A 27,815-nucleotide genomic window follows, 5' to 3' on the forward strand; every position below is an offset into this window, starting at 1 on the left:
CATAAATGGATACCTTTTTTTAATGCAGGAAGGATAAACCAGAAACAAGAAGATTGGTTACCTACGGGGAAGGGTTGGGAGAGGGGTAGAAAGAAAGAGGGAATGGAAATAGGGTAACATTGATGAAGAGGGAGTGACACTTCTTTGAGTATGTCTTTTTGTGTGTCTTTGTCTTATAGAATCATAGTAATGTTTCATATACCCCCCAAAATAAACAATTAAAACCAATTTGAATGTGGTGGAGGGAGAATCCAAAATGGAATGGAGACACTGACAAATGAACCTCACAGTATTAAAAATGAATAAAATAACTATACAGAAGGGTAGTAGTGACAAGAGAACAAACCTAAGAAACTGTGGAAAACAGTGTATTGACTGGATTCTGTAAGGTCAAGGGGGAAAAAAGCTGTATGTAAGTGCTGTAGTCTAGTTAGGAAAAGTGTTTCTCAAGGAGGAATGGGTTAGCAACAGCTCTGTATGTGTACTAGAATTGAACAGGTCAATAAATATGTAATAGATAATCAGAATTGGGTTTTTTGTTGTTACAGAAAGAAATTATATGTAAGAAAGAGGGAAGATTAAAGGGAACCTTTTGGATTAGAGCCAGAGATATTAGTATAAGCTCATGGTCTTCTATATATATGTAGAGAGAGATAAGCAAATAGATAAAGGAACACAGAAATATAGATATAAGTGTATGGATGAGCTATTATGCTCAGTACATAAATTTCCTAGTTCTGTCTGCTGAGAGGATACAGAAGCAGTGACACCTCAGTAGGAATGATCCTACCTAGTGCCCATATCTTGGTCTGTAAGAGGAATCAGCACTGCTAGAAGTGGTTGATTACAGGCCTGGGACGAAGAAAATCCGAGAAGAGCCTGGAACTTTCATGGTGTCAGAAAAGGGTTGTTTTGAAAGAACACAAAAGCCAGCTTGAAGGACAGCCTTTTGGCAAGAACTGGAACAATTGAAGAAAAAAAGAAAAGATGGTATTGGATTATAGCCCTTAGAATAAGATATTTATGGATTCATACTGATATAAATATTTAACTAACTTACAAAATAAGTAAGCAAGTAAATAAATTATAGAGCTCTTTTTCACAATTCCATTGGATAAATTGGAATTCCAATGAATAAATGTGAAAAGAAAGAAGAAAACAGAGAATTACCATCAGGTAGTTTCTTCAGTAATAAATATTGCAAACAAGGATCCTTTAATAGATGCTAAAATTAGTAGGTGGAAGTTTGGGGGAGAAATAGCATTGCATCATTTCAAAGTATCTCCCCAAGGTAGTTATCAACTTACAAGGGGAAAAATAACTTTATGGTGAACAAACTTGGCTGACATAAACTTAACTGCGTGATCAAGGTAAATATTCTCTGTATTATTAAGGATATTATGAATTCCTTGCTGTGTTGCATTGACAGGGACACAGCATAATTTTGTGATATTCTTGCCAAGAATGCATAACCTCATTTCAGTCATGAGTAAACATTGGAGAAACCCAAATGGAGAGACATTCTACAAAGTAACTGATCGATACTTTTCAGAAGTGTCAAGGTCATGAATGACAAGATTGAAAACTACTGCAGACTAAAGGAAGGTAAAGAGAAAAAGGAACTAAATGTAATGTAGAATCATGGAAAGGATGCTACATAGAAGAAGAATATTAGTGGGAAAATTGGTAAAATTTGAGTAAGATTTATAGTTTAGTTAATAACATTAATATTTGGGCAGTATTAGTTTTCTGTTTGTGGATAACATGATGGATTATTATGATTATTATTTATAGATTTACAAAGAATCCTTCCCCTCTTAAAACTACAAGCAAATTATTAGAAATAATGGGAAAGTTTAGCAAGGTGGTCACGTAAAAGGTTAATATACAAAAGTCAATTGCATTTCTAGAATGGAGTGACTAATGACTAGTAACAAATAAAGACAAGGCACCGTTTACAATGTTATCATGTGGATTTAACAATTTCGTTGTTAAATGAAAAAATGAAAAATTAAAAGACTAAACATATTTTGTTCATTGATCAAAAGATTTAACATTGTGATGATTTCAGTTCCCCCCAAGTTGGTCTGTGACTCAGTAAAAATCCAGTCAAAGTCCCAGTAAGATTTTCATGAAATTTGATAGATTATTCTGATAGGTTAAAGAGTAAGTGGTCAAAAGCAGTCTGGGATTTTTTTTTTAGTTTTGGGATTTCTTTAAAAGATTTAAGTTTAATGTTTTATTATGAACATTTGAAGTTGCTACATCTTGGAAAGCACATTTCCAAGGAGTCAAATGGCTTTTAGAGATGTTATTACAGATGTTTTATGGTTGTTAATATAATGGAAGGGTAAAGAATGTTTTAAAATAATGAAAATAACATGGAATGTAAGTATTTTTCACAGGATTTGAGAGATAGATGATGTAGATCTCGTTTTAAGACTGAACTGGATTCAAGTAAGATTGCTCTAGTTCATTAATTTCATGAAGATCTAAGGATCCAATTCTGGATGGAGAATATGCCTTGGAAACTCTGGGTAGCTTCAGGTTTTTGCAGAATAATGTGAAAAATATTGAGCTAGTTAAATAGCTTTTAGAAGTTACTTCAAATTTGTTTTTCTACTTATATAGGAATTTATATTTCCTTGTTTTTCACAGGTTACACAAGTTAGTAGCTAAATAAAGTATGTTCTAAGGCTTTTTTGTGTGACTAGATAACTGTTTTGAAAATAGTTAACAGTTGACACTTTGAAAATATTACAGTTGTTTTTCTTCTGACAGAAGTCAGTTTTGGTTTTTATTTTTTCAAATCGTTACAACTCATGAAAGCTTACTTCTGATCAACATACATATAGAACTTCTGTTCTTTTCTCATTATAGTAAGGTGTTATAAATTTTACAAATTTAGTCCTGATAATGTGACAGGATATAAATTTATCTTAAATATTACTAAATTAAATATATAAATAAAAGTTTTAACACAGTGCTTCCATGAAGTAGACTATTTTAGTTTGAATCTAAGTAATCAAATGTTTCTGTACAAATTTTTATGAAGCAAGAATTAGTAAATAATTTGATGTTAGGGAGCTTCCCCTCCCTCCAAAGCTCTTACTGCAGATAAAGAATAAAGCCCAGAAAAGTTATGTACAAGTTCAGAAGAGTCATTATTGACAAAGTCAGAATTGAACCCAGTTCTTCTGATTCCAAATGTGCTGGAAATATTGTGAAAGAGGAATCAGAACACCTGGTGAATAAACTGGAGCTCTAGAAGGAGATATTTGCAGTTGGGTTTTGCTATAATGTAATTGGTCTTATCTTCACTCTTCCTCTCTTTCTCATTCATCTTTCATGCTATCTGTTCTTTTCTTTTTTGTTCATTATCTTTGTTATGATATCACCATGGTTTTATAAAATCCATTTATGAATTAAGTAACCTTAATTAGAATAGATTTCATATCAGGTTCTGGAAACTTTAGAACATTTGTTTTTATCCATTCACTCAGCTATACTAGAAATCTTGTCTTCTGCAATCTTTTCTTTACCCTCCACATCTGATTGTTTCTTAGATTCTGCCTCTGAACTAGTTCACAAGTCTGTCACCCTTTTCTCCTTCATGCAGTCTTGCCTGGTTTCCAGCTCTTATCATCTGCTGGATGGTCATTAGCCTCCGAAAATGTTCTACTTTTGTCTGTGAAAATTGATTCTTCTGCATTAAAGCATTCATAAACTTGGATGGGAAGATATTACATCCCTTTTTTTTTCCTGCCAGTTTTATGAGATATGATTGACATACAGCACTGTGGAAGTTTAAGGTACACAGCATAATACATAATGATTTGAGTTATATACATCATGAAATGATTATGACAGTAAGTTAAGTGAATATCATCTCATATGAATGAGATGATAAAAGATGATAAAATTAAAGAGAAAAAAATATTTTTCCTGTGATGAGAACTCTTAGGATTCACTCTGTTAATAATTTTCATATATAACATATAGCAATGTTAATTATATTTATCGTGTTGTGCATTACACCCCTAGTACTTATTTATCTTATAACTGAAGCTTTATACCTTTTGACTGCCTTCATCAATTCCCCCTCACTGCACCCCATCTCTGTTAACCATAAGTATTACATCTTTATTTTCACTAATTGCCTACTGAAAATTAGCATTTCCTTCCATTATGAATAAGGTGATAACCCGTAGTAATATTTTCAATACTTGTGACTTGATCACCAATGGAAAGCACATATATTTTCATATCACATTATAGTTGTTGGAGATAACTTGAATATTATTTATCCACATGATACTTTGGCATACTTTGAAGTTATGGTAGTTGCTGCATACTCTGCTATATCTTATTATTTAATGTTTTAATGAGGCACATAAGTTATCCTCAGTTTTAAAAATATTTTGATTACTGTATTTCCATACAATTGGTTTTACTATCCTATTTCATTTAATGAATTTTAAAATATTACTCTGTAATAAAAATGTTGTAAAATTAGATAATGGTTGTAGCCACACAACTTTGTGAAGTACAAAAAGCAAAAACACTGAAATGTATACTTTAAAAGGGTAAACTTGGGAATTCCCTGGTGGTCCAGTGGTTAGGAATCTGCACTTTCACTGCTGATGTTCATTCCCTGGATGGTGAACTAAGATCCCACAAGCCGCACAGTGTGGCCAGAAAAAAAAGAAAAAGGGTGAACTTTATGTATGTGAATTATATTCCAATGAGGTTGTTATAAAAATATTATTCTGATAATGGGTCCATATGCTTTATCAGAATACCAAAAGCATCTGAGATACATAAAGGATTATTAACCCTTTCTCTTTACCTGGAAACATATTCTTCTGCTCAGTTACTACCTAGAAACCTTTTCTTAGGCATTTTCCCAAAGCATTGCTCAAATATTTCCTCAATAAAGAAAGCCTCTTCCAACGTCCCCGGGCAGGTCTTTAGGTGCGCTCTTAGGAACGCTTAACGTGTCGCCTATATCCTAAGCACAGTGCTGGTTGTCAACCTCTAGGCTGGTAATTTCTTCAGCCTTGGGATCATGTCTTTGTATCCCTAGCACTGGGAGTCTCAAATGGTTGTTTTTCTGTGTAATATTCAGATGCGTGGTTAGAGAGGAGAATGATAGCATTGTAGCCAGTGAATATGGTGAGGGCAGAGGCTTAAAAGTGAGAACGCATGACATGTTCTGGGAGGGCCAGTTAGAGGAGTGTTAGGAGTGTTTCAGATGAGAAATGCTAACAGTCTTGAGGAAGAATAGTGGTGGTTGGGATAGTTGAGGAAGACATGATCAAATCAGATTTCAGGGGTTAGGGCGCTGGTTGGATATAACAGGGTAATGGAGGAGTCAAAAAAATAATTGATGCATTTATATATGGCTGATTCATTTTGTTGTATAGCAGAAACTAACACAACATTGTCAAGCAACTATACCCCGATTAAAAAAAAACTGAAATATTGGTCTTGGTTAATTGGTAGAAAAATGATACTGTTAATGAAATAGAGAAGTAAGGGAACAGGGCAGGTTTGTTTTTTTTTTTTTTTTTGGCAGATGATAAATAATTCCATTTCCATTGGTTAAAAACATCAAGCTTATTTTGGCATCTAAACTGGTTCAAGGGTAAGCTACACGCTTTATAAAAATGAAATCATGTTTGACATTTAATCACACTTTGCAACATAAAATACAGTTCTAAGAAAATGCCATGTTATCAAGAAAATATACTGTTTCCCTCTTTTGTATATGTGGTCTTTTTTTTTTTCTTTCCTAGATTCCAGTATGATTAGTAATGTTGTACTTCAAGACTTACTGGCATATGTATCTTCAAAACATTCCTATCTCAGAGATCTTCCTCAGAGGCAGCCTCAGAAAATGAGCAGTATAGAATTTATAGAATTGGAGCAGCTTCAGCCAGACATACTAGTCCATGCAATTCTAAGAGTTGTTGATATCACTGTACTGACAGGTAAATATTTTGGGTACTTCATTAATTTTAGGTTATAAAAAAAATTAAGATATAACAAGGACCTACTGTATTACACAGGGAACTGTATCAGTATTTTATAATAACGTATAGGGAAGAAAATCTGAAGGAAGAGTATATATATATCACTCTGCTGTGTACCTGAAACTAACGTGATACTGTAGATCAACTGTGTTTTGATTAAAAGAAACTTAAGTACAGGACTGTCTTAGTGTACCATTTGGTTATCAGTAGATATTTATCATTAGACAGTAAAGTATGATACCACATGCAGTAGAGTAATGCCAACTAAATATTTTGTTTCCTTTTCCAGAGGCGTTATACAGTTATAGAGGACAGAAGCAAAGGAAAGTTATGTTAACAGTGGAACAGACCCAAGGTCAACATTATGTGCTTGTATTATGGGGTCCTGGAGCAGCCTGGTACCCTCAACTTCAAAGGAAAAAAGGTAAATACACCAAAAAGCATTTAATCTATTTATAGGTAAGTAAATGATTAATGCTTATGAGCCTAAGATGAAGGGACTCTGGAGATCAGACGTTTGAAATATAATTGAGCATTATTGAATAGTCTTTTGCAGATTTCTTGTTACAATTTTTTACCTCCTGTAAACAATTCAATGATCTATAATCCTCTATAATTAATGGCAGCAAAATAGAAGCTTTCATTTATTCCCAGGTATACTACTTTACCTTTTTAGTGAAGATTGAAGATCTTACCTTCCTTGGATAATCTTGTTTAAAAATTTAATTCTGGAGATGCTTCTACAATTTTTATTCAGCCAAGGTACTCTGATAAATAAACTCCTCTCTGGTTATAGGGCAGATGTTAGAGGAGTCGCATTAACTCTTTCAAGTCACAGTGTTACTGTTTAATGAGTTACTGTGTTCCAGGTTTTTATTCCAGTTGTTTTAAAAGCGTGGACTATTAGACCCATAGAATGTTCATGTTTAAAGTATGACCCATGATTATATTTTTCATTAGAGCATCAGTTAATCATTTATGAAGTATTAAATTAAGTGGAATTGGAACAACAGACTGGTTCCAAATAGGGAAAGGAGTATACGTCAAGGCTGTATACTGTCACCCTGCTTATTTAACTTATATGCAGAATACATCATGAAAAATGCTGGGCTGGATGAAGCACAAGCTGGAATCAAGATTGCCAAGAGAAATATCAATAACCTCAGATATGCAGATGACACAACCCTTATGGCAGAAAGTGAAGAACTAAAGAGCCTCTTGATGAAAGTGAAAGAGGAGAGTGAAAAAGTTGGCTTAAAACTCAACATTCAGAAAACTAAGATCATGGCATCCAGTCCTGTCACTTCATGGCAAATAGATGGGGAAACAGTGGAAACAGTGACAGACTTTATTTTTTTGGGCTCCAAAATCACTGCAGATGGTGATTGCAGCCATTAAATTAAAAGATGCTTGCTCCTTGGAAGAAAAGTTATGGCCAACCTAGACAGCATATTAAAAAGCATAGCCATTACTTTGCCAGCAAAGGTCTGTCTAGTCAAAGCTCTGTTTTTTCCAGTAGTCATGTATGGATGTGAGAGTTGGACTATAAAGAAAGGTGAGAGCCAAAGAATTGATACTTTTGGAGAAGACTCTTGAGAATCCCTTGGACTGGAAGGAGATCCAACCAGTCCATCCTAAGGGAAATCAGTCCTGAATATTCACTGGAAGGACTGCGGTTGAAGCTGAAACTCCAATACTTTGGCCACCTAATGCGAAGAACTGACTCATTGGAAAAGACCCTGATGTTGGGAAAGATTGAAGGTGGGAGGAGAAGGGCACGACAGAGAATGAGATGGTTGGATGGCATCACTGACTCAATGGAAATGAGTTTAAGTAAACTCTGGGAGTTGGTGATGGACAGGGAGGCCTGGCATGCTGCAGTCCATGGGGTCGCAAAGAGTCAGACATGACTGAGCGACTGAACTGAACTGAATTGATGTTTCAATATAAAATAGTGTAACATCTTCATTTTGATATTAGATCCTTTAGTTGTAACAATCAGAGACAGTTTAATTAGTAGCTTCTGAGTTATTTTACTCTGTTAAACTAATTCAGAGGTTGATTAGGTATGTGATCCATTCTTTTTTTACCTGGAAGAGTTAATATGCCTTTGCAAACTTCTATTTCAAAATAATTATCTAAGGATAGGATCTATCACGTTGCCTCTCTTAATCATTAATAGCCCATAACTAGGATTTGAGATAAGTCTGAATTTTGGCTTTCATGTTAAGATCAAACAGTGGCAAATATTTGTTTGGTTGAGAAATCTGAAAAACATGTGTCAATGATATACAGACCATCATTATTGACCACTATGTCATGGTCAGGAACATGAGTCAGCTGCGTGCTGAGCAGAATGTAGATCAAAGGTGGCATTCCAATTATAGTGGAGCTGTAGCAAAGCAGATTGCTCCATGCTTAATATGAATATTCCTTTAAAGCTGATAGTTATTTGGTCAATAGAAGAGGAAGTATATTTTCTCTAGATAATTCTTTGATATTTAGGTTAATGTTGAAAATTTATAAACCCATGAATTAAAGTGTAGTTTCTTTGTTCATTTCTTCAGCATATTTATTTATATTTCAAGTTTTAATATCTGCCTTAATACCTCAAAGATCCAATTTTGAAGAATCATTTAAGTAAGTGATTCTCCTTTCACAAATTGTTAGTATTCTGTCTATTCATTTAGTATTTCTTGAGGCATTCTCTATATTATTCTGTGTGTACTGGGCCCTTGTTTTCCTTGTTCCCAAGGGTAACAAACTCACATTTAGGTGATATAATTAGAAGTGATTGTCAAGCAGTAATTACTGAATACTAGAGACAAAAGAGTTAATGTTTTGGAGAAAAATAATAAGAAATTAATTCCCAGTTTTAAAAAAAATATGTGTTGCTAGTAGGAATTTGGTATGCCTGATATGCAGCAAGCATTGTTTACAGTTAAAGTCCTCATGAGGGTGGGCTAGGGACATAAATTACACTTCTTGGTAATAATTTGGTATGCATAAAATAAGCTATTCAGAACTAAGTGCCTTTCCAATGCAATATTCTCCTGAAACCATTTAGTAGAAGTCTAATATTTTAAAAAATACAACAGATTACAATAAAGTTCACTCATGACATTACTAATTAAGCACAGAATAATACAAGTGATCCCAACCTTTGTGATTATGCTTCATGCAAAATCACAGTTAAATCTGCATGGAGGTTTGCTATTCCTTCACACCCTTAATTCCTGATTGAAGTGTAGAATTGTATCACAAATTGTCTTGGTATTGCTCAGTCTCCCTCAGACTTACTAGCTTAACCCGCATTCGACTCCTTTCTGTTTCTTGAACACGCCAAACTTTTTCCTGCTTTGGGATCTTGAATTTATGTATTCCCCTGCCTAGAGTGCTTTTTCCTCCAGCGCTCCCACACAGATGGCTGTCCAACTTCATTTCCCCAGAGACGCCTCACACATGAATATACATAATCACTCCCTATCGCGTCACTCTTTGTATTGCAGTTGTGCCACCTAACACAAACAGATGATCCAGCTGAGTTGCTTGCTTGATAATTAACTAAATTTCTCAGTAGGTTGTAAAGTTTGTGACTAAGAGCACCCTGATTAGCCTGTTCACCATTGTATCCTCATCACACAGCACTGCCTGCGCTAGTAGATACTTTCTTTATAAATGATTGAAGAATAAAATATAGATCAGGCAGCCATTTAAAATTCCCACTGTCTTTAAGGAATAAAGAAGCAAGTTTGAGGAGGAAATAGCTTGTTTCAAATAATAAGAAAAAAGTCACACAGGTAAAAATGCTTGCACATGAAGGTTGTGCAGTCCGTTGGCTGTACTAAGAAATTGTATTTAAACTTGGGCACTGAAGGCTCGAATTTCACACTGGAACTCCGTCATGGTTAACTTAAATGATTAAGGGGGCTATACTGGAAGTGTACAGGAGTATACCCCTAGTAAATAGGGCAAGAGTGATGGGTTTCAGGGGGACTTGGAACTAGGAACAGAAAGCTTTCTGGGTCCAGGCAACATCTCCATGGGTTTGCTTTATTTACTTAGTAGAGACTTTCTCTAGACTTTCTCTGCTTCTCAACATTATGGATAGCACATTGTTACTCTGTAGCTCCTGTTTTACTTTTCCTTTTAAGAGACCAGTCCCATTTCTAAATTCCCAGTAAAGAGAATCTGATTGCTTAGTTTGAATTTGATTCAGTCCACTGTGGCCTGTAAGACAGGGTCAAAAAGTACCAGTTGGGGCATTCCCTGGCAGTCCAGTGGTTAGGACTCTGCACCTCTACTGCAGGAGGCATGGGAACTAAGGTCCCTCATGCTGTACTAAAAGGTAAAAAAACAAAGTACCAGTTGGAATATGTAAGCTTATTTCAGTGGGTGAGGGAATAGTTAAGGGGGTCATTTGTGGTCTGGTGGACACACAAATTCACTATCAAAGATATGTATGTTCACTAGCCTGGATAGATGTATAGATATAATATTTAGTTTAAAAAAAGTAGATTATAAAACTTCATGTATAATAGGATCTCATTTTAATAAAAGTGGATATATAAGTATGTATATACATTTTAAAAAAATCTGGAAATACAGGTACTAAAATGCTAGCCATCTCTAGTAGTATTATGTGGTTTTTATTTTTTTATATCTTTATTTTGAATTTTATGCATGTATGGAATTTGCATTTATTCTTTAAACCTTTTAGTACAATGAAACTTCAAACATACAGACAGAATAATACAATGAACTAAAGTACCCATTATCCATTTTATTGAAACACAGACAATCTTACTTTGCCTATTACCTTTCTTTTACTGCCTAAATATTTTATAAAAAGTACATTTTATTTTATAATTTAAAAATTAAAGCAAATTTTTTCTTTAAAAATTAGTAGATATATTTGAAATATCTATCTAATAATTTGAGAAGAAATAAAAATTAAACTTATGCTTCATATTTGTGCCAAAATAAATGCTGGATGCATTAGAAATTCAAATACTTTTTAAAAGGAACAGAAAGTACTAGAAGAAAATATAAGTGAACTCATTTGGAACCCAAAGGTTAGTAAGTTAAATAAAATGCTGTAACAAAAACTACCATACATGAAAATCACCATATGCAAAATTAAAATGCAAGTGAAAAACCAGAAAAGGAATTGTATTTTGTCAGAAATTAGTAGCATAATCTAAAGTCAAATACTTGTGAGAATAAATGAGCAATAGATGTGAACAGGCAGGTCCTCAAAGAAGAAATTAAAGTGGCCAATAAATGTATGAAAAAAATTATTCTTACTAGCAATGGAAGGCAGACAAATAAAATAATAACAACTGATTTTTGTCCTATGAAATCAGTAGAGAAGATATGGGGAAATAACCACTCTTGTAGACTATAGAAGATGTAAACTGGCAACCCTTTTTTGCCCTCTTTTTCTAATTGAAGTATAATTGACTTGTGTGTGTGTGTAGTCGCTCAGTCATGTCCAACTCTTTGCAACCCCATGGACTACCCGCCAGGCTCCTCCGTCCTTGAGATTTTTCAGGCAGGAATACTGGAGTGGGTTGCCATGCCCGCCTCCAGGGGATTTTCCCAACCAAGAGATGGAACCCAGGTCTCCCACATTGCAGGCAGATTCTTTACCATCTGAGCCACCAGGGAAGCCCATCATTGACTTATAATGTATTAGTTTCAGGGGAACAACATTTCTTGAGGACAGTTGACAGTGCGTATGAAAGCCTTAGAACTTGGGATACCTTTGGCCTAATAATGACCCTTAATAGGAATTTATCATGACTATGCATTAAGATGTAGCTAAAAATATTTTACCATAGTACTAGATTTATAACTGAAAAATAAGAAACATGAGAGGATAGCATTAATAATTTTTAAGATTTTGGTGTACCTGTGCAATGACATATTATGTAGTATTTTAAAATAATGTAGAATAATACTTAATGACATATAAAATATACATTTGACATAGTAAGTAAAAATCAAACAAATTGAGAAAACTGCATGGACACTAAAATACTATTTTGAGGTGTTGACTATAGCTGCCGTTTATTTCTTTGCTTATCTTACCTGTGATTTCTAAGCATGTATTCTATAATAAGACAAGAAAATTGTTTTAAAATAGTGATTGGAGATTCCTTAATGACCCAGCAGTCCCACTCCTGGGCATACACACCGAGGAAACCAGATCTGAAAGAGACATGTGCACCCCAATGTTCATCGCAGCACTGTTTATAATTGCCAGGACATGGAAGCAACCTAGATGCCCATCAGCAGATGAATGGATAAGGAAGCCGTGGTACATATACACCATGGAATATTACTCAGCCTTTAAAAAGAATTCATTTGAATCAGTTCTAATGAGATGGATGAAACTGGAGCCCATTATATAGAGTGAAGTAAGCCAGAAAGATAAAGACCGATACAGTATACTAACACATATATATGGAATTTTAAAAGATGGTAACAACCCTATATGCAAAACAGAAAAAGAGACACAGATGTACAGAACAGACTTTTAGACTCTGTGGGAGAAGGCGAGGGTGGGATACTCAGAGAGAACAGCATTGAAACAAGTATACTATCAAGGGTGAAACAGATCACCAGCCCAGGTTGGATGCATGAGACAAGTGCTCAGGGCTGGTGCACTGGGAAGACCCAGAGGGATGGGATGGAGAGGGAGGCGGGAGGGGGGATCGGGATGGAGAACACATGTAAATCCATGGCTGATTCATGTCAATGTATGGCAAAAACCACTACAATATTGTAAAGTAATTAGCCTCCAACTAATAAAAATAAATGGAAAAAAAATTAAAAAATAGTGATTGGTTTTAAGCAACAACTTGGAATATACATGCTTTTGCTCTTTCTAACGATGCTCTGTCTATACAGATTTACTGACTTGTTTTAAAATTTCCCACCAAAAAATAGCTGTCCAGAGAAACTGAGGAAGTGGATGAGATGTGTGATTTAGATTTATAACCTGAAGTATGTGGGAAAATAAAGACAATTGTCATTAGAAGACTTTGTACTAAGAAACCTATTTTTGTTTTAATATAGTTTTAAAGTTGAACTTATTAATATATAGTCTGATTGTTCCTAGAGAAGTGCATGGCAACCCACTCCAGTACTCTTGCCTGGAGAATCCCCATAGACAGAGGAGCCTGGTGGGCTACAGTCCACGGGGTCACAGAGAGTCGGACTCGACCGAGCGACTAAGCACAGCACAGCACAGTCCGATTGTTGAGCGAGAAAGTCTGTGCTGCTGTGGTTCAGAACTGTTACTGAAAGAATTAAAAATAGGAGCAACTGAATCTAAATGTTTTTTTGTTGTTGTTCCGAAAAAATTAGCTAAGTAAGAAAACTAAGGTATTGAAAAATCATTGAGTAATATTGGTTATGGTAAACATGTGTCCATTTCTATGTCATTATTTAAAAAAAAAAATCTTTTCCTGTAGATAATAAGAGCTTGCTATTCTGAATAAACAGTTGGTTATGATAAATTATGACTGTTTAGGAGACCAAGTAATCTTTAGAAAAAATTTTGTTCAAATTATCTCTATCATTCTTATTACCTTAATACAACATTCATTTTTTGCCTCTTTATATCCAAATTCCTTAATGTGATAAAAGTTGTATTTAACCGATTTAATCAGATCAGTCTGTTTAATCTGCTTTTAATCCTAGATAATTTCCTTTTGGTAACTTTTTGTTTTTGTTTTGTTTAAGATTATATTTGGGAATTTAAGTATCTTTTTGTTCAGCGCAATTGCATCCTGGAGAACCTAGAATTGCATACAACACCATGGTCATCCTGTGAGTGCCTGTTTGATGATGATATAAGGGCAATTACATTTAAAGCAAAATTTCAAAAAAACATACCCTCCTTTGTGAAGATGTCAGATTTAGCAAAACACCTAGAGGAAAAGCATTCAGGTAAGATCTTATTTATAAAAGACATTGCTAGTTTTAATATAAGCAAAGAAGCTGCCATTTGTAGGAAAAATGTGTAACTGAATGTAAAAGTGAAATAGAGATGTCTGTAAGTAGCTGAAGTAGATACTAACCTCTTCCTGACTTTCTGCCTATAATCCTTTGAGATTAATTTGTAATTATTAAGGGTTACTTAAAAGTATTTTTTGCATATAGTTATAAGTAGCTTATCATTTAATAAGCCAGAAATAGGATAGCAACTCTAATCAGAATCACTGTTGAGATAAACATTTTATCAAGTTACTAAGCTATCATCTATACATGATTGTTAAAAATTAACATTGAGGAATTTCCTAGTGGTTTAGTGTCTAAGATTCCATGCTTCCATTGTAGTGGGCCTGGGTTTGATCTCTCCTCAGGGAACTAGATCCCACATACCACAACTAAGACCCGGTACAGTCAAATAAATAAACAGCTATTTTTTAAAAAATAATTAACATTGATATAGAATTTATGGAATTTACTTACTGCTTTGTATATTGTAATAACATACTTCCTGACCTTGAATATGTGTGTGTGTGAGTGTGTGTATAAATTTCATTCTCTGAAGCATACCACATGGAAGGATGCCTGATAAATTTTGTATACATACTCACACAATTTCCATGGGAAAAATATAATTAATTTCTTTTGAGTGAAGTAGTAGAAGGAGTATGTTTTAGGTTTAGTATGCTATACACTTTGAAATGAAGAAAGAGTAAAATAGCAAAAATAAATAACTAGATAAATTGCTACAAGTTTAGTGGGAAATACCAATACTTTCCACTATATTGCATTGGCTTCTTAACTACAGAAATGATGCTAAAAGATGCTAACTCCTGGTTGATGGTATAACAAATTAAACAACATTTAAAGCTATAGTTAGGGTTGCTAAATGCCAATAATGAGTAAATGTCAGTGATTATCAGTTTTGGAAACTAATAGAAAGCTTTCCAATGGCTATTATAACAAATAAATTTAGAGGGAAAATAAAGGTTGAAAAAAATGAGATGTATCTGTAGGTTTATTGCTATATAATTAAAAAAATGTTTCCATTTATTTTTATTAGTTGGAGGCTAATTACTTTACAATATTGTAGTGGTTTTTGCCATACATTGACATGAATCAGCCATGGATTTACATGTGTTCCCCATCCCAACCCCCCCTCCCGCCTCCCTCTCCATCCCATCCCTCTGGGTCTTCCCAGTGCACCAGCCCTGAGCACCCATCTCATGCATCCAACCTGGGCTGGTGATCTGTTTCACCCTTGATAGTATACTTGTTTCAATGCTGTTGTCTCTGAATATCCCACCCTCGCCTTCTCCCACAGAGTCTAAAAGTCTGTTCTGTACATCTGTGTCTCTTTTTCTGTTTTGCATATAGGGTTATTGTTAACCATCTTTTTAAATTCCATATATATGCGTTAGTATACTGCATTGGTCTTTATCTTTCTGGCTTACTTTACTCTGTATAATGGGCTCCAGTTTCATCCATCTCATTAGAACTGATTCAAATGAATTCTTTTTAATGGCTGAGTTAATTTAAATTTTTTAATGAAGAAAAATTTGGTGAAAAGTTTTCCTCAGAATTTGCATAAAGTTACTGTTTTTGAAAAAAATTACTGTTTTTGGTGATTTTATAGGTTGAGTTATTACAAATAGCTCAGGAACTTTGGATCTTGACAGTGAATTTTAACTTTATTCTCCAATTTGCATAAATAATTTTCTGAATTGTTATGGGTGGCTTTCAGTTCAGTTCAGTTCAGTTGCTCAGTCGTGTCTGACTCTTTGCGACCCCATGAATTGCAGCATGCCAGGCCTCCCTGTTCAGCACCAACTCCCGGAGTTTACTCAAACTCATGTCCATCAAGTTGGTGATGCCATCGAGCCATCTCATCCTCTGTCGACCCCTTCTCCTCCTGCCCCCAATCCCTCCCAGCATCAGGGTCTAGATTTCATTAAATGCTAGAATTGTTTTAAGTGAAATAAGATTATTTTTACAGTTTTCTAATGAAAAGAATCTGATCCCAAATAAATTAAGTTGAAACTCCTAAGGTATCACATGCTGAGTCTCAACTCTATTTCTTGGGGTTTTTTACTAGCATGCTCTGCCCTCTTCTGGTTCGTCCACAGAAATGTAAGAGTTGGGTCATATGCAGTTATTAGGACATTTCAGTTAGTGCTTTTCAAATTGGTTCAGAATGTTAGATTAAAAAAAATTTTTTAACAGGATTTTTGGGATATAATTTTCATATAGGCGATAACCCTTATTTAATAAAGTGTGTACATTCACATTGGTAAGTATGGACATGAAACCCATGAAAGCAACACCACAGTCATGAAATCATCACCTGCCTCTTTGTATCTCTTTTTATCCCTCATCCCTGCCCCCCTAATCTTTCCAGTAGTCAATCTGCTTTCTGTAACTAGAGATTAGTTTGAATTTTCTGTGCTTTTATATATATGGAATCATTTGTTTGGCATCTCTAACTTAGCAAATTCTTTGAGATGTATCAGTTTCTTTGAGATGTATCTATGTGCTTGTGTGTATCAGTAAATCATTCTTTATACTATTATAGAAATATACCATGCTTTGTTTATTTGTTCAGTTATGGATGTACATCTGGGTTGCTTCCAGTTCTTGGCTATTATAAAGTTTCTATAAACACTGAAGTACAAGACATTCTTCAGACATAGTCTTTCTTTTCTCATGAGTAAATACCCAAGAATTGAATCAATAGCTGGATTATATGGTAGGCTTATGTTTAACTTTAACAGTTAAAGAAACTGCTAAAAAAAAAAAATAAGGAAACTGCCTGTGTTCCAAAGCAGTTGTACCATTTTACATTCCCACCAGCAGTGTGTGAGTTCTGTTCTTCACACCCACCTCAACATTTGGTATGGACATTCTTCTTAATTCTGTTCATTCTAATAGATGTGTAGTAATGGGTCATCATAGTTTCAGCTTGCATTTATTTATTGGCTGGTGATATTGAACATCTTTTATGTGCTTAATTTGCCACCTATATATGTTCTTTAATGAAGTGTCAATTGAAATCTTTTGCTTACCAAAAAAAAGTTGGCTTCACTATTTTATTGAATTTTGAGAGTTCTTTATATTCTGGGTAAAAATTCTTCTTTTGGGGGACTTACTGGTGGTCCAGTGGTTAAGAGGTCACCTTTCTAAGGCAGGGAGCTTGTCTTCAGTCCCTGGTCAGAGAGCTAAATTTCCACATGCTTTGAGGCCAAAAAAACAAGATGCAAACCAGAAGCAATATTGTAGCAAATTTAATAAACACTTTAAAAATAATCCACATCAAAAAAAGCTTTAAAAAACTTTTTTTTTTTTTTTTGAAGGGGGGGCTGCATCCAGCTTGTAGGGTAGTTCCCTGACCAGGGACTGAACCTGTGCCCCAGCAGTGAAAGTGCTGGGTTCTAATCACTGGACCACCAGGGAATTCTTGCTTTTTGTTGTTCTTGTTGTTGTTTAGTGACAAGTCATGTCCCATTCCTCGCACCTCATGGACTGTAGCCCACCAGGCTCGTCTGTCCATGGGATTTTCCAGGCAAGAATACTGGAGTGGGTTGCCACTTCCTTCTCCAAGGGATCTTCCCAACCCAGGGATCAAACCTGTGTCTGCTGCACTGGCAGTCGTATTCTTTACCACTGAGACACCTGGGAAGCCCAGAGAATTACTGCTAATATCTGTTAATAAGAATTTTTATGTCTATATCATGGTGGATATTTGTCTGCAGTTTTCTTGTATCTTTTTCTGGTTTTGGTGTTAGAGCAGTGCTCACAGAATGAGTTGGTGTATAGTTTTTCGTCTTCATTTTTCTCGAGTTTATTTAGAATTAGATTAATGATCTAATTTCTAATCTAATCTAATTTCTAACAGATTAATGATCTGTTTCTTCCATACATATTTGGTAGAACTCCTTCAGGCTTATCTGGGCCTTAAGTTTTCTTTATTGGGAGGTTTTAACCTCAAATTCAATTTCTTTTAATAGATACAGGGATGTTCCAGCTACTTGTTTCTTCTTAAGTATGCTTTGATAGTTTGTATCTTTCAAGAAATTTGTTCATTTCATCTAGGTTGTTGGCACAACAACAACAAAAGTTTGTTGGCATAAAGTGATAATATTTTCTTACTATCCCTTTTAATATATATAGAATTTGTAGTAATACTGGTATTACCTAATATTGCTAATTTGTGCCTTCTCTCTTTTTTTTTTAACTGATCATTTTGGCTGGAGTTTTACCAGTTTTATTAATCTGCTCATATAACTACCTTTTGTATTCATTAATTTTTCTATTTTCTAGTCCATTGATTTCTGCTCTGATCTTTTTTTTTTTTTCCCTTTTTTCTGCTTTCTTGGGTTTCTTTCTTTCTTTTTTTTACATTTCTTAGGGTGTAAATAGAGGTAACTGAGATGTTTTTTCCCAATGTAGGAGTTTAGTGCCATGAATTTTCCTTTAAGTACGGCTTCTAAGTTCTCTACCCAGTACCTTATGGATTATGAGATTTTCCACTCTAGCTGGTGGGAGAAGACACTATTCCTATCTCTCTGCAAGCTTCAGGGATTGTTCAATACTTTTGGATGGTTCTTTTCTTGTCCTCTGGTTACATATATTGGTCAGTACTCAGTTGAATTCTTCAAGGGGGTTACCCTCTGCAGTGCTCCAGAGTTTTCTCCACAGTTCCCCTTTGTCTTGTCTAATAACCAACTCTGATATCTCTAGCTGTATTAGCCTTCCAGACTCAAAGCTGTGTCTGCTGTGAGTTCAGGGAAACCACAGGCTCTGCCTGGGTCTCCTTTCCAATACTATAGCCAGCAAACTCTTGTCTATAAGCTGGGGCAGTTACTGGGCTTACATCTTTTGCTTCTCATCTCTTAGGGATCACTGTCCTTTGTTGCCTGATATCTAATGTCCTGAGAATTGCTGTTTCGTACATTTTGTTTAGTTTTTAGTTGTTTCAGGTGTCAGCTATTTTTACACACAACACTTCTGACATCAAATGTATGGTTTGTTGTTGTTTTCCACATCAACAGCCAATTCTCCCAACTCTGTGAACACTAACTGGGTATTGTACAGTTCAATTCAATTTTGATGCTACCTACTTCAAGTTAGTGTCAGACTTCACAGGTTTAAGAGCTCAGTCATGGCCAAGAAAATAAAAAAACAAAACCCCACTTTTTAATTGAGTTACAGAGATTTATTCTCAGAGAACTCCATATACCCGCTTCTACATGGAAACATTTATTATTAACTTTAACCAAATGTAAGTCCATGTGCTGGACACACAGTGAGGCCTAATGAACTGAAATGTCAGAGTTTGGAGCAGAAAAAGGTTTATCGAAGGGTCAAGCAAGGAGAATGAGCAATTCACGCTCAAAAAATCCTAAGTCCCGGATTGTTTTCAGGGAGAAGTCTTTATGGGCAATGTTTGGGGTGTGAAAGGATGTGACTTCTTCAGATTGGTTGGTGATAAGGTAACAGGATAATGTTCCAGGAATCTTGTGCTTTTTAGCCTGAAGTTACCATCCTCCACCTGGGTGGGGGCCTTAGATCCTGCAGAAGAACTCAAAGATACTGTTATATATATTTTCTGAGAAGGACCCTGCCCCACTGGTGTACTATTGTTTCTTGACTGCTCCTTCTTCATTTCTGCATTCCCTGCCTTCCCAGATTAGTAACTGAATTGGAACTCAGGGAAGATCAAGGAGGCTGATTGAAGCCTATTTCTTACAAACAAGAAATGAGGACAGAAAGGAATTTGTAGCTGGGAGGGTCCCACAGGGTCATTATCTGTTTTAATACTAACAGTTAATTTGAATTAATAATATTTCTGGAAAATAAACACAGATAATAGAAAATTTACAGATTTTTACATCATCAAACAAAAATTTGATACAACTTTCAAAAATGCAAGTAAGTGGCCACAGAAGACACTAGATTTATACTAACTGGTGAAATCTTGGGTAGTGTTATAGTGCTGTGTATGTTTCTAAACCTGTTTCCTACTTATGTGTCCCTCCTGTCCCCGCCTCTGAAGCCTCACATGCTTAAGAAGATGGTCACTGCAAGAAGAATGCCATAGGCAGTAGAGGGGCTACATTTAAGTTGGTGTCACAGAAGAGTCAACTCTGTTATCTTCTTTTTTTTTTTAAGTCTTTATTGAATTTGTTACAATATTGCTTTGGTTTTTTTGGCCACAAGGCATGTGGGATCCTAGCTCCTCAACCAGGGATCAAACCTGCACCCTCCTCATAGCAAGGCAAAGTCTTAACCACAGGACCAGGAAATTCCTGTTACATATCTTTTACATAAAACATCTACTTGCTGGGGTTAGAGGCCTAGAATTAGATTTAACAATAAAAATAAACAACATATAGACAACAACAAACTAGGTGGCTATAGTTTTGATGATTAGTAGCACAAAGGATATATCCTCACTTCATTTGGGGCATGAGGCTGGGGATTGGGAATATTCCTGCAAGCCCTGGAGATACACTCCCCGTTGGGAAACCATACAAAAACTTTGTGCTGTTATAGTCAGTCCTTGGTGGGCTTCCCTGGTAGCTCAGCTAGTAAAGAATCCACCTGCAATGCAGGAGACCCCAGTTCTGTTCCTGAGTTGGGAAGATCCTCTGAAGAAGGGATGAACTACCCTTACTCCAGTATTCTTGGGCTTTCCTGGTGGCTCAAGTGGTAAAGAATCCGCCTGCAATGCGGGAGACCTGGGTTCGATCCCTGGGTTGAGAAGATCCCCTGGAGGAGGGCATGGCAACCCATTTGCCATGGGGAGTTCTTGCCTAGAGAATCCCCATGGACAGAGGAGCCTGGTGGGCTACAATCCATGGGGTTGCAAAGAGTCAGACATGACTGAGGGACTCGGCACAGCACAGCACACAGTCAGTCCCTGGTAGTGAAACCGAGCAGGATCCTGTGGGGCCCTCCCTGGTGCAGACATCCATCTTTTCAACCACGTTAGCCAAGTAGATCTTTACTCTTAGTTGCAGGCAGATGACCCCTTACACCTTAGAGTAAATTCTGAAGCCATAAGTGAGTAAGATTGTCTAGCAAAAGGGTAGAGAAGACCAACAACAAGACCTCAGTGTCCTTTACTATAAATAACTGTGAATCAACCATATAATTAACCATGTTTGTAAATTAAAGATTTGGGTTTGGCCTCCTAATTTATGATATTTCTTTTTGCTTATCTTTTACAGGAGTGATTCTAATCAAAGCCCAGATTTTAGAGCTAGTGTTTCCCATTACAGCAGTTCAGAAAATAGCTCTAAATGCTCGCAGTTCTCTGAAGAGTATTTTTTCTTCTCTTCCCAATATTACATACACTGGCTGTGCAAAATGTGGATTGGAACTACAAACAGATGAGAACAAGATCTACAAACAATGTTTTAGCTGCTTGCCATTTACTATGAAGAAAATGTACTATAGGTGAGGCAACTAAGCAGGCCAGCTGGATGGGAAATGTTTGTTATTATGGGACTAGAAATGACCAGAAAGTTACATATATCAAATGTTTCTAATCAAAAATAACTGAAGCTAATCCAAGAGAATAAATTTTTTCCTCCTAAGTGATGGAAAAATGGCTATTTATGAAAGCAAAAATTGCCCAGTAATCATAACAGGAACTTTTAAAAAGCAGTAATTGGGGGACTTTATTGTCTTTAAGCAGATATACTAAAGAAACCTTTTACTTGGTTTAATTTTTAACCAAGTTCTGAATGGCTCATAAGAAACTCATTTTCCCATCTTAACACATTATTGGAATTTAAAGGTTAAAATTAATTATATGATCTAACCCCTGAGTTGTGGAAGCCAGTAAGATGTTTAACTTTTCTGCACCTCAGTTTTCTCATCTTCACACTAAATATTAAGGATAGCAGATTAGCAATCAGTGTTTTGTGCTCTTTTCTATATCTAAATACTGCAGTATCTAAAAACCAAATGCAAATATGTGCAGCATGTTATCATAGAATACTTTAAATAAGAAAATTTATAGAAGCATAATCCATTAGCCTTATTTCTCTTTACATATATTTATGTTTGTTATGAATAAGTAAATGAACTTTGCTCTTACTTTGAAAATTGCTTGTCTGAAAAAGAAGATTGGATTCAGGTGCAAGGTCCCCTCCTCCCCTTGTCTCCACCAAGTCCATTCTCCACAACCAACAGAGTAACCACTCCATTCCTTTAGAATCTTTCCAGAATTTCCCATCACACTCTGCATGTCCCGTCACGCTCATCTGCTCCACTCCTTGCCTTGATCTCTGGGTTGATACTGGCCGGCCTTCTATAAGGTTTTTAGCACTCTGACTTTTTCCTCCTTAAGGCTTTCTCACCTGCTTTTCCCCCTGCCTGACTCCACAAGGCTGACTCGTTTGTGTCTTAGTTGAGAGGCCCTTCATCAGAGAGACTTTTTTTTAGTCACCTCGTTTGTTCTGTGTTGACGTGCCCTGTGTGTGCACCTGGAGTCATTTACTTGCATTGTCTTCCGAAAAACCTGATTATGGAGATATAATTCACAGTCCATCAAAGTAACCCATGTAAAATGTCAAATTCCAAGGCTTTAGTATATTCACAGGCTTGTGCAACTGTTACCACAATCAATTTTAGATCACCTTCACCTCTTCCTTCCCCAAAGTAGCCACTTCTCATTCTCCCTTCCCACCAACCTAGAGCACCCACTAGTTTTTCTGGCTCTATAGATGTACTTGCTTTGGACATTTCATATAAATAATCATAGAGTGTACAGTCTTTTATGACTGGCTTCTTTTTTTTGAAACATTTCAAGGTTCATCCATATTGTAGCATATATCAAGTGCTTCATTTTGTTTTAATGCCAGATAATATGGGCATCCCTGCCTGTCAATACAGGAGATGCATGTTTGATCCCTGAGTTGGGAAGATCCCTGGAGAAGGAAATGGCAACCCACTCCAGTATTCTTGCTTGGGAAATCTCATGGACAGAGGAGCCTGGAGGGCTTAGTCCTTGGGGTCACAAAAGAGTTGGACACAACTTGACGACTAAACAACAACAGTATGGATATACCGCATTTTATCTATCCATTCATCAATTGATGAACATTTGGATTGTACCTACTTTTTGGCTATTATAAATAAAACTGCTCCAAACATTCATGTACAGCTTTTTGTGTGGCCATGTTTTCATTTCTCTTGGGCATGTACTCAGGAGTAGAATTGCTAGATTGATGTGGTAACTTTTTACTCCTTTTGAGTAACTGCCAAACTGTTTTCTGAAGCTGCTGCACAATTTTAGTTTTACCAGCAGTGAATGAGGGCCGCAGTTTCTCCATGTCCTTGCTGTCAGTTTTTATTATTTGTTTCTCTTTTTTGTTGCATGTGCTTTTGGTATCATATCTAAGAAAAGTATCCTTCCTAAGCCAGTATCATGGAGGTCTACTCCTATATTTTCTTCCAAGAATTTTATAGTTAGCTCTTACATGTAGATTCATGGTCTGTTTTGAGTTAATTTCTATATGTGGTATAAGGAAGGAGTCCAACTTCATCCTTTTATTCAGTTGTCCCTGTACAATTGGTTGAAAAGCCTATTCTATCCCCACTGAAGCATCTTGCCACCATTATTGAAAACCTTAATTGTCTTTCTATACCACTAAACTCTGAAGTTCCTTGAGTGAAGGAAGCAGATCTCTTACTCACTAATGTATACCCAGTGTATACACTGAATAGTACAAGGTTTTGAGCATGTATTTGTTGAAATAAAGAATGGAGGAAGAGGGACTTCCCTGGAGGTTCCGTGGTTAAGACTTCATGCTTCCAATGCAGGGGACGTAGGTTCAGCCCCTCGTCAGGGAACTGAAGGGCCGTGTGCCACATGGCATGTCCAAATTTAAAAAAGAGAATTGAAGAAGTGAGATACCCTGGGGAAAGATTATAAAAAGAGAAAAGGACTTAGAATCATCATGTGGATAAAGGAGGAAGTAAGTTTTTAGAGAGAAAATCAATAGTCATATTTTAGTGGTTACACTGAATTCCCCTATACTGGTAAGTCTTTCTAAATTCTGTTCAGTTTATTTTGTAATAATTTGTTTTAAAAAGGGGTATATCCCTTTCTTTAAAAGTACACAGAATAATTTTATTCATGTCATTTTGTTCATATTGTTTGTTCTTTAGAGTGTATCATGGTTTGTATCTACTTCTTTGTCTTTATTTAGTGACATACAGAACAGTTTTTTTTTTGGTAAAGAATCCAGTGGAAAAAAATAACTTGAAATTGTGATTGTGAAATATGTGATTATCATCTTTATTTTAGCTCTAAAAGTAATTTGCACAATAGGGTAAAATTATGTCTTCTTATATTAGTATCTGAAAATTTAAAATAAATATGAAATAAATAAAATCTATTAATTTATCACTTGAAACTCTTTAAAATAAAAGCCCTTCACTTCTAGGGCATTTCAGGACATCCTAGTGTTGTTTTAGGAATTAAAATTAACTCTGCAGAAAAACCCAGTGATTTGGGCTTCCCTGGTGGTTCAGTGGTTAAGAATCCACCTTGCAAGGGACACCAGTTTGATCCCTGGCCTGGGAAGATCCCAAATGCCTCGGGGCAACTCAGCCTGTGTGTAGTAATTACTGAAGCCAACATGCACTAGAGTTTGTGCTCCAAAACAGGAGAAGCCATAGCAATGAGAAGCCCACACAGCACACCTAGAGAGTAGCCCTACTCACCGCAACCAGAGGAAAGCCTTTGCACAGCAACAATGACCCAGTGCAGCCAAAATAAATAAATAAATAAATATTTTTTTTATAAAACTGATTTTTGAAATTATATTACATTTAAACATTTCTTTAATTGAAAATCTTTTTGACAGTCCTGAGCTGTTTACTGTTTTGTAGGCCAGCTTTAATGACCATAGTTGATGGAAAATGTAAGGTCTGCATCCATGTAGGATCAAAGCTGATAGAGAAGATTCTTCTCAACATTTCTCCTGACTGGCTCAACAGAATAATAGGTAAGATATCAACAACACGCCGTCAAGAGGTTGTCCTCTGTGAAACCATTCATATCAGGAATACAGATAGTATATTAAAAGAGAAGGAACACTATACTATAAATTAATTTCTTTTCCTGTCAGTATATAAGTAGAAGGATAATTTAGCTTGAGTGAAAAACAAGACTATACAGACTACTGTATATAAAATAAGTAATCAATGAGGACCAACTATATAGCACAGAGAATTCTACTCAATACACTGTAATAACCTATGTGGGAGAAGAATCTGAACATGAATAGACATATGTATGTGTGTAACTGAATCACTTTGCTGGACACTAGAAACTAACACAACATTGTAAATCAACTATACTCCAATATAAAATAAAATTTTTTTTAAATAAATAGAATTCTTGTATATACAATAAAAAAAACAACACAAGATTATGTAAGTTGGAAGGTAAGACTTGCTCTACATCTGTCTTAGCACGTGAAGAGAAAGAAGTAGGTACCTAATCTCTTCTTACTCTAAATTTCCAATTGGTAAGGGAAAACACCAGTACCTTAGTTTTTTAATAGTCAAGTAAATGAATGTGCAACACTATATAAACATATGAAGACTGTCCAGTGTCAGTCATGTGGATATTCAGGAACCTCAGCTCTGATGACAGGTACAGCAACAGTGGCTGATCATCAGTAGCTAACAACAAAATGAAGACGATCCATTTGTCAGATGCTCAAACTCCATCCTTTCCTCATTAGTCTTAGACTCTTTAAGCAGATGAGTTAATCTCGTTTAATTATGACTCTGTCTCTTAATAGTGGGTTATTTTTTCTGGCTTTCATTTTTGCTTAAATGTTGAACATTGCATATAGAATAATACAGACTGAGGTGAACAGTATTTGTACCTAAAGTGAGCATGCCTATTTTCTTTGACTTTTAATGGGGGTGGGGGTGAGCAGAGTAGAGTTAATTTTGTCAGACCATGAGTTGGATTTGAGTTTTTCATTGCTCTGGTTACCTTCAGGTCACCACTGGCTTCAAATTATCTAGCATTATGCGTGCTCATGGTGGGGAGTGGTTCTCCAGAGAGTTTCCTCCGAATATTCCTGCTTCACTGTCAGCTTTAATCCTTCACCCTGCACCCGGGCCTCAGAGAATTTCTTACACTCTTATACCTCACCAGGTTGCGCAGGCTCCGTTGGTTGTCATTTTTGCATCCCAGCCTAGAGAGAGGGGCAGGAGTGATTCTCTTTGATTCTCGTCCAGCCGTAGTCTTACACAGGCTCTCTGTGTGTCTGGTTTTGGATGAGGTGCTTTCTAACAGACCCTGTCCCTCCTGCCATAGCAGCCAAGCTCCGCCTTGTGTCTTTGTTGAGTATCTTTGCGTGGTCCTACCCCTCTCCCAGCAGCAGTGTACTGCTGATGGTCTTGATCCAAGATGGTTTTCTGCCCCTCCCCCAGGGATAGAGGGATTTTCCTCCATCTTCATCCTCACCATCTATATCTTGGGGCAGGAAGACTTGTGGTCTTAAGATCCCTGGTGGTCCAGGGGCTAAGACTCCACGGTCCCAATGTACAGGGTCCCTGGTCAGGGAACTAGATCCCGCAGCCACGACTAAAGGTCCTGCAGTGAAGATTGAAGATCCTGCCTGCTACAACTAAGACCTGGCACAAACAAACAAATATTTTAAAAAGATTTTGATATTCATTAAGTAACTGACTCAGGGTTCTGTTATACAAATAGTATGTGTATATATAACCATGATAAGAGCTATAGACTAGATAAACATAAGAGTTCTTTTCTGATATGGACATGCCCTTTTTGTTTCAAGCTTAATTTAGGAAAAGATTAATCTCAGTTCTTTCCTGTATTGTTTTATGAAGCCAGTGGCTGTGCCATAATAGGAAACACCATCAGTCTGAACCTGTGCTTTCTCTTCAGAACAGCAGGAGTTGCACCTCATCATTATAGAGTAACCTATGGCTAGAAAGAGTAGGGATAGAGATATTTACAGTGGCTTTGGGACTTAAGAAACCAAGGGAAACAGTGAATGCTTTAAACGTGAGCATTTCCATTCCCTCGGAAGGGACACTAAGAGCTCTCGTGTTTCCTCTTCCTCAGCCCCTCCCTCTGATGTCACCTACAGAATGGTCGCAGCGGACCTGCTCCATGCCTTGCTGGCGGGCAGCAGGGCACCTTGTGTCCTGAAGGTGCAGAGCCTCTTTGTGTTAGATGAAAACAGCTACCCACTGCAACAGGACTTCTCCCTCCTGGACTTTTATCTTGATGACTTGAAGCATGCATCCCATGCCCTTCTCTGAGACCAGAGGAAGAAAATGCAGGCACTTCAAGGAAGAGCACTGAAATGATTTGTCTTTGGAAATGAAATGACAGGGCTTTTGCTCAGGGTATTAAAATAAGTATGTTTTATAAAGAGAACTGTGCTAAATATATTAATTAAAACTTTTTTCCCCCTAAGAAAATTCTGTGAAGTTTATTGTTTATTTTTTGGTCTTTCCTTTTCTTGCTTCTAGAGAAATGATCTAGCAATGAGGCAACATCCAGCAGTTCATTAGAATTAAGTCTCTCCATTTAGTCCCTGCCCCATTCCAGGCACTGTCCTAAGTACTGAGACATGGACCTGAGCAATTCTTTTCTGCTATGGTCACAAACTTAATTTTTTTCTTACTCCTTCATTAATAAACTGTAGACATGACATGATTTCTTTGATTATAACTACACATGACTGTGGCTTAGTTCATATAAGCCTA

General features: G+C 36.2%; 1 protein-coding gene across 13 annotated transcripts in view; it reads left to right on the forward strand.

Annotated features, from left to right (window-relative positions):
• The window catches only part of SHLD2 (shieldin complex subunit 2), a 111,139-nt gene extending 83,612 nt beyond the window's left edge, over positions 1–27,527 (forward strand). For 11 of the 13 annotated variants that reach the window (XM_061161974.1, XM_061161967.1, XM_061161975.1 and 8 more), the window contains 6 exons: positions 5,799–5,993; positions 6,325–6,459; positions 13,788–13,994; positions 21,266–21,494; positions 24,942–25,057; positions 27,166–27,527. In XM_061161974.1, the coding sequence (XP_061017957.1) occupies positions 5,799–5,993; positions 6,325–6,459; positions 13,788–13,994; positions 21,266–21,494; positions 24,942–25,057; positions 27,166–27,365 (1,082 nt within the window). In that variant the 3' untranslated portion in view covers positions 27,366–27,527. The remainder of the gene's footprint in view (positions 1–5,798; positions 5,994–6,324; positions 6,460–13,787; positions 13,995–21,265; positions 21,495–24,941; positions 25,058–27,165) is intronic. The other 2 variants (XM_061161978.1, XM_061161979.1) reach the window with 2 other exon arrangements.
• Positions 27,528–27,815: the final 288 nt, after the last annotated feature.

The sequence above is a fragment of the Dama dama genome, chromosome 15 (genome assembly GCF_033118175.1).
Source record: "Dama dama isolate Ldn47 chromosome 15, ASM3311817v1, whole genome shotgun sequence".
NCBI classification, from domain to species: Eukaryota; Metazoa; Chordata; class Mammalia; order Artiodactyla; family Cervidae; genus Dama; species Dama dama.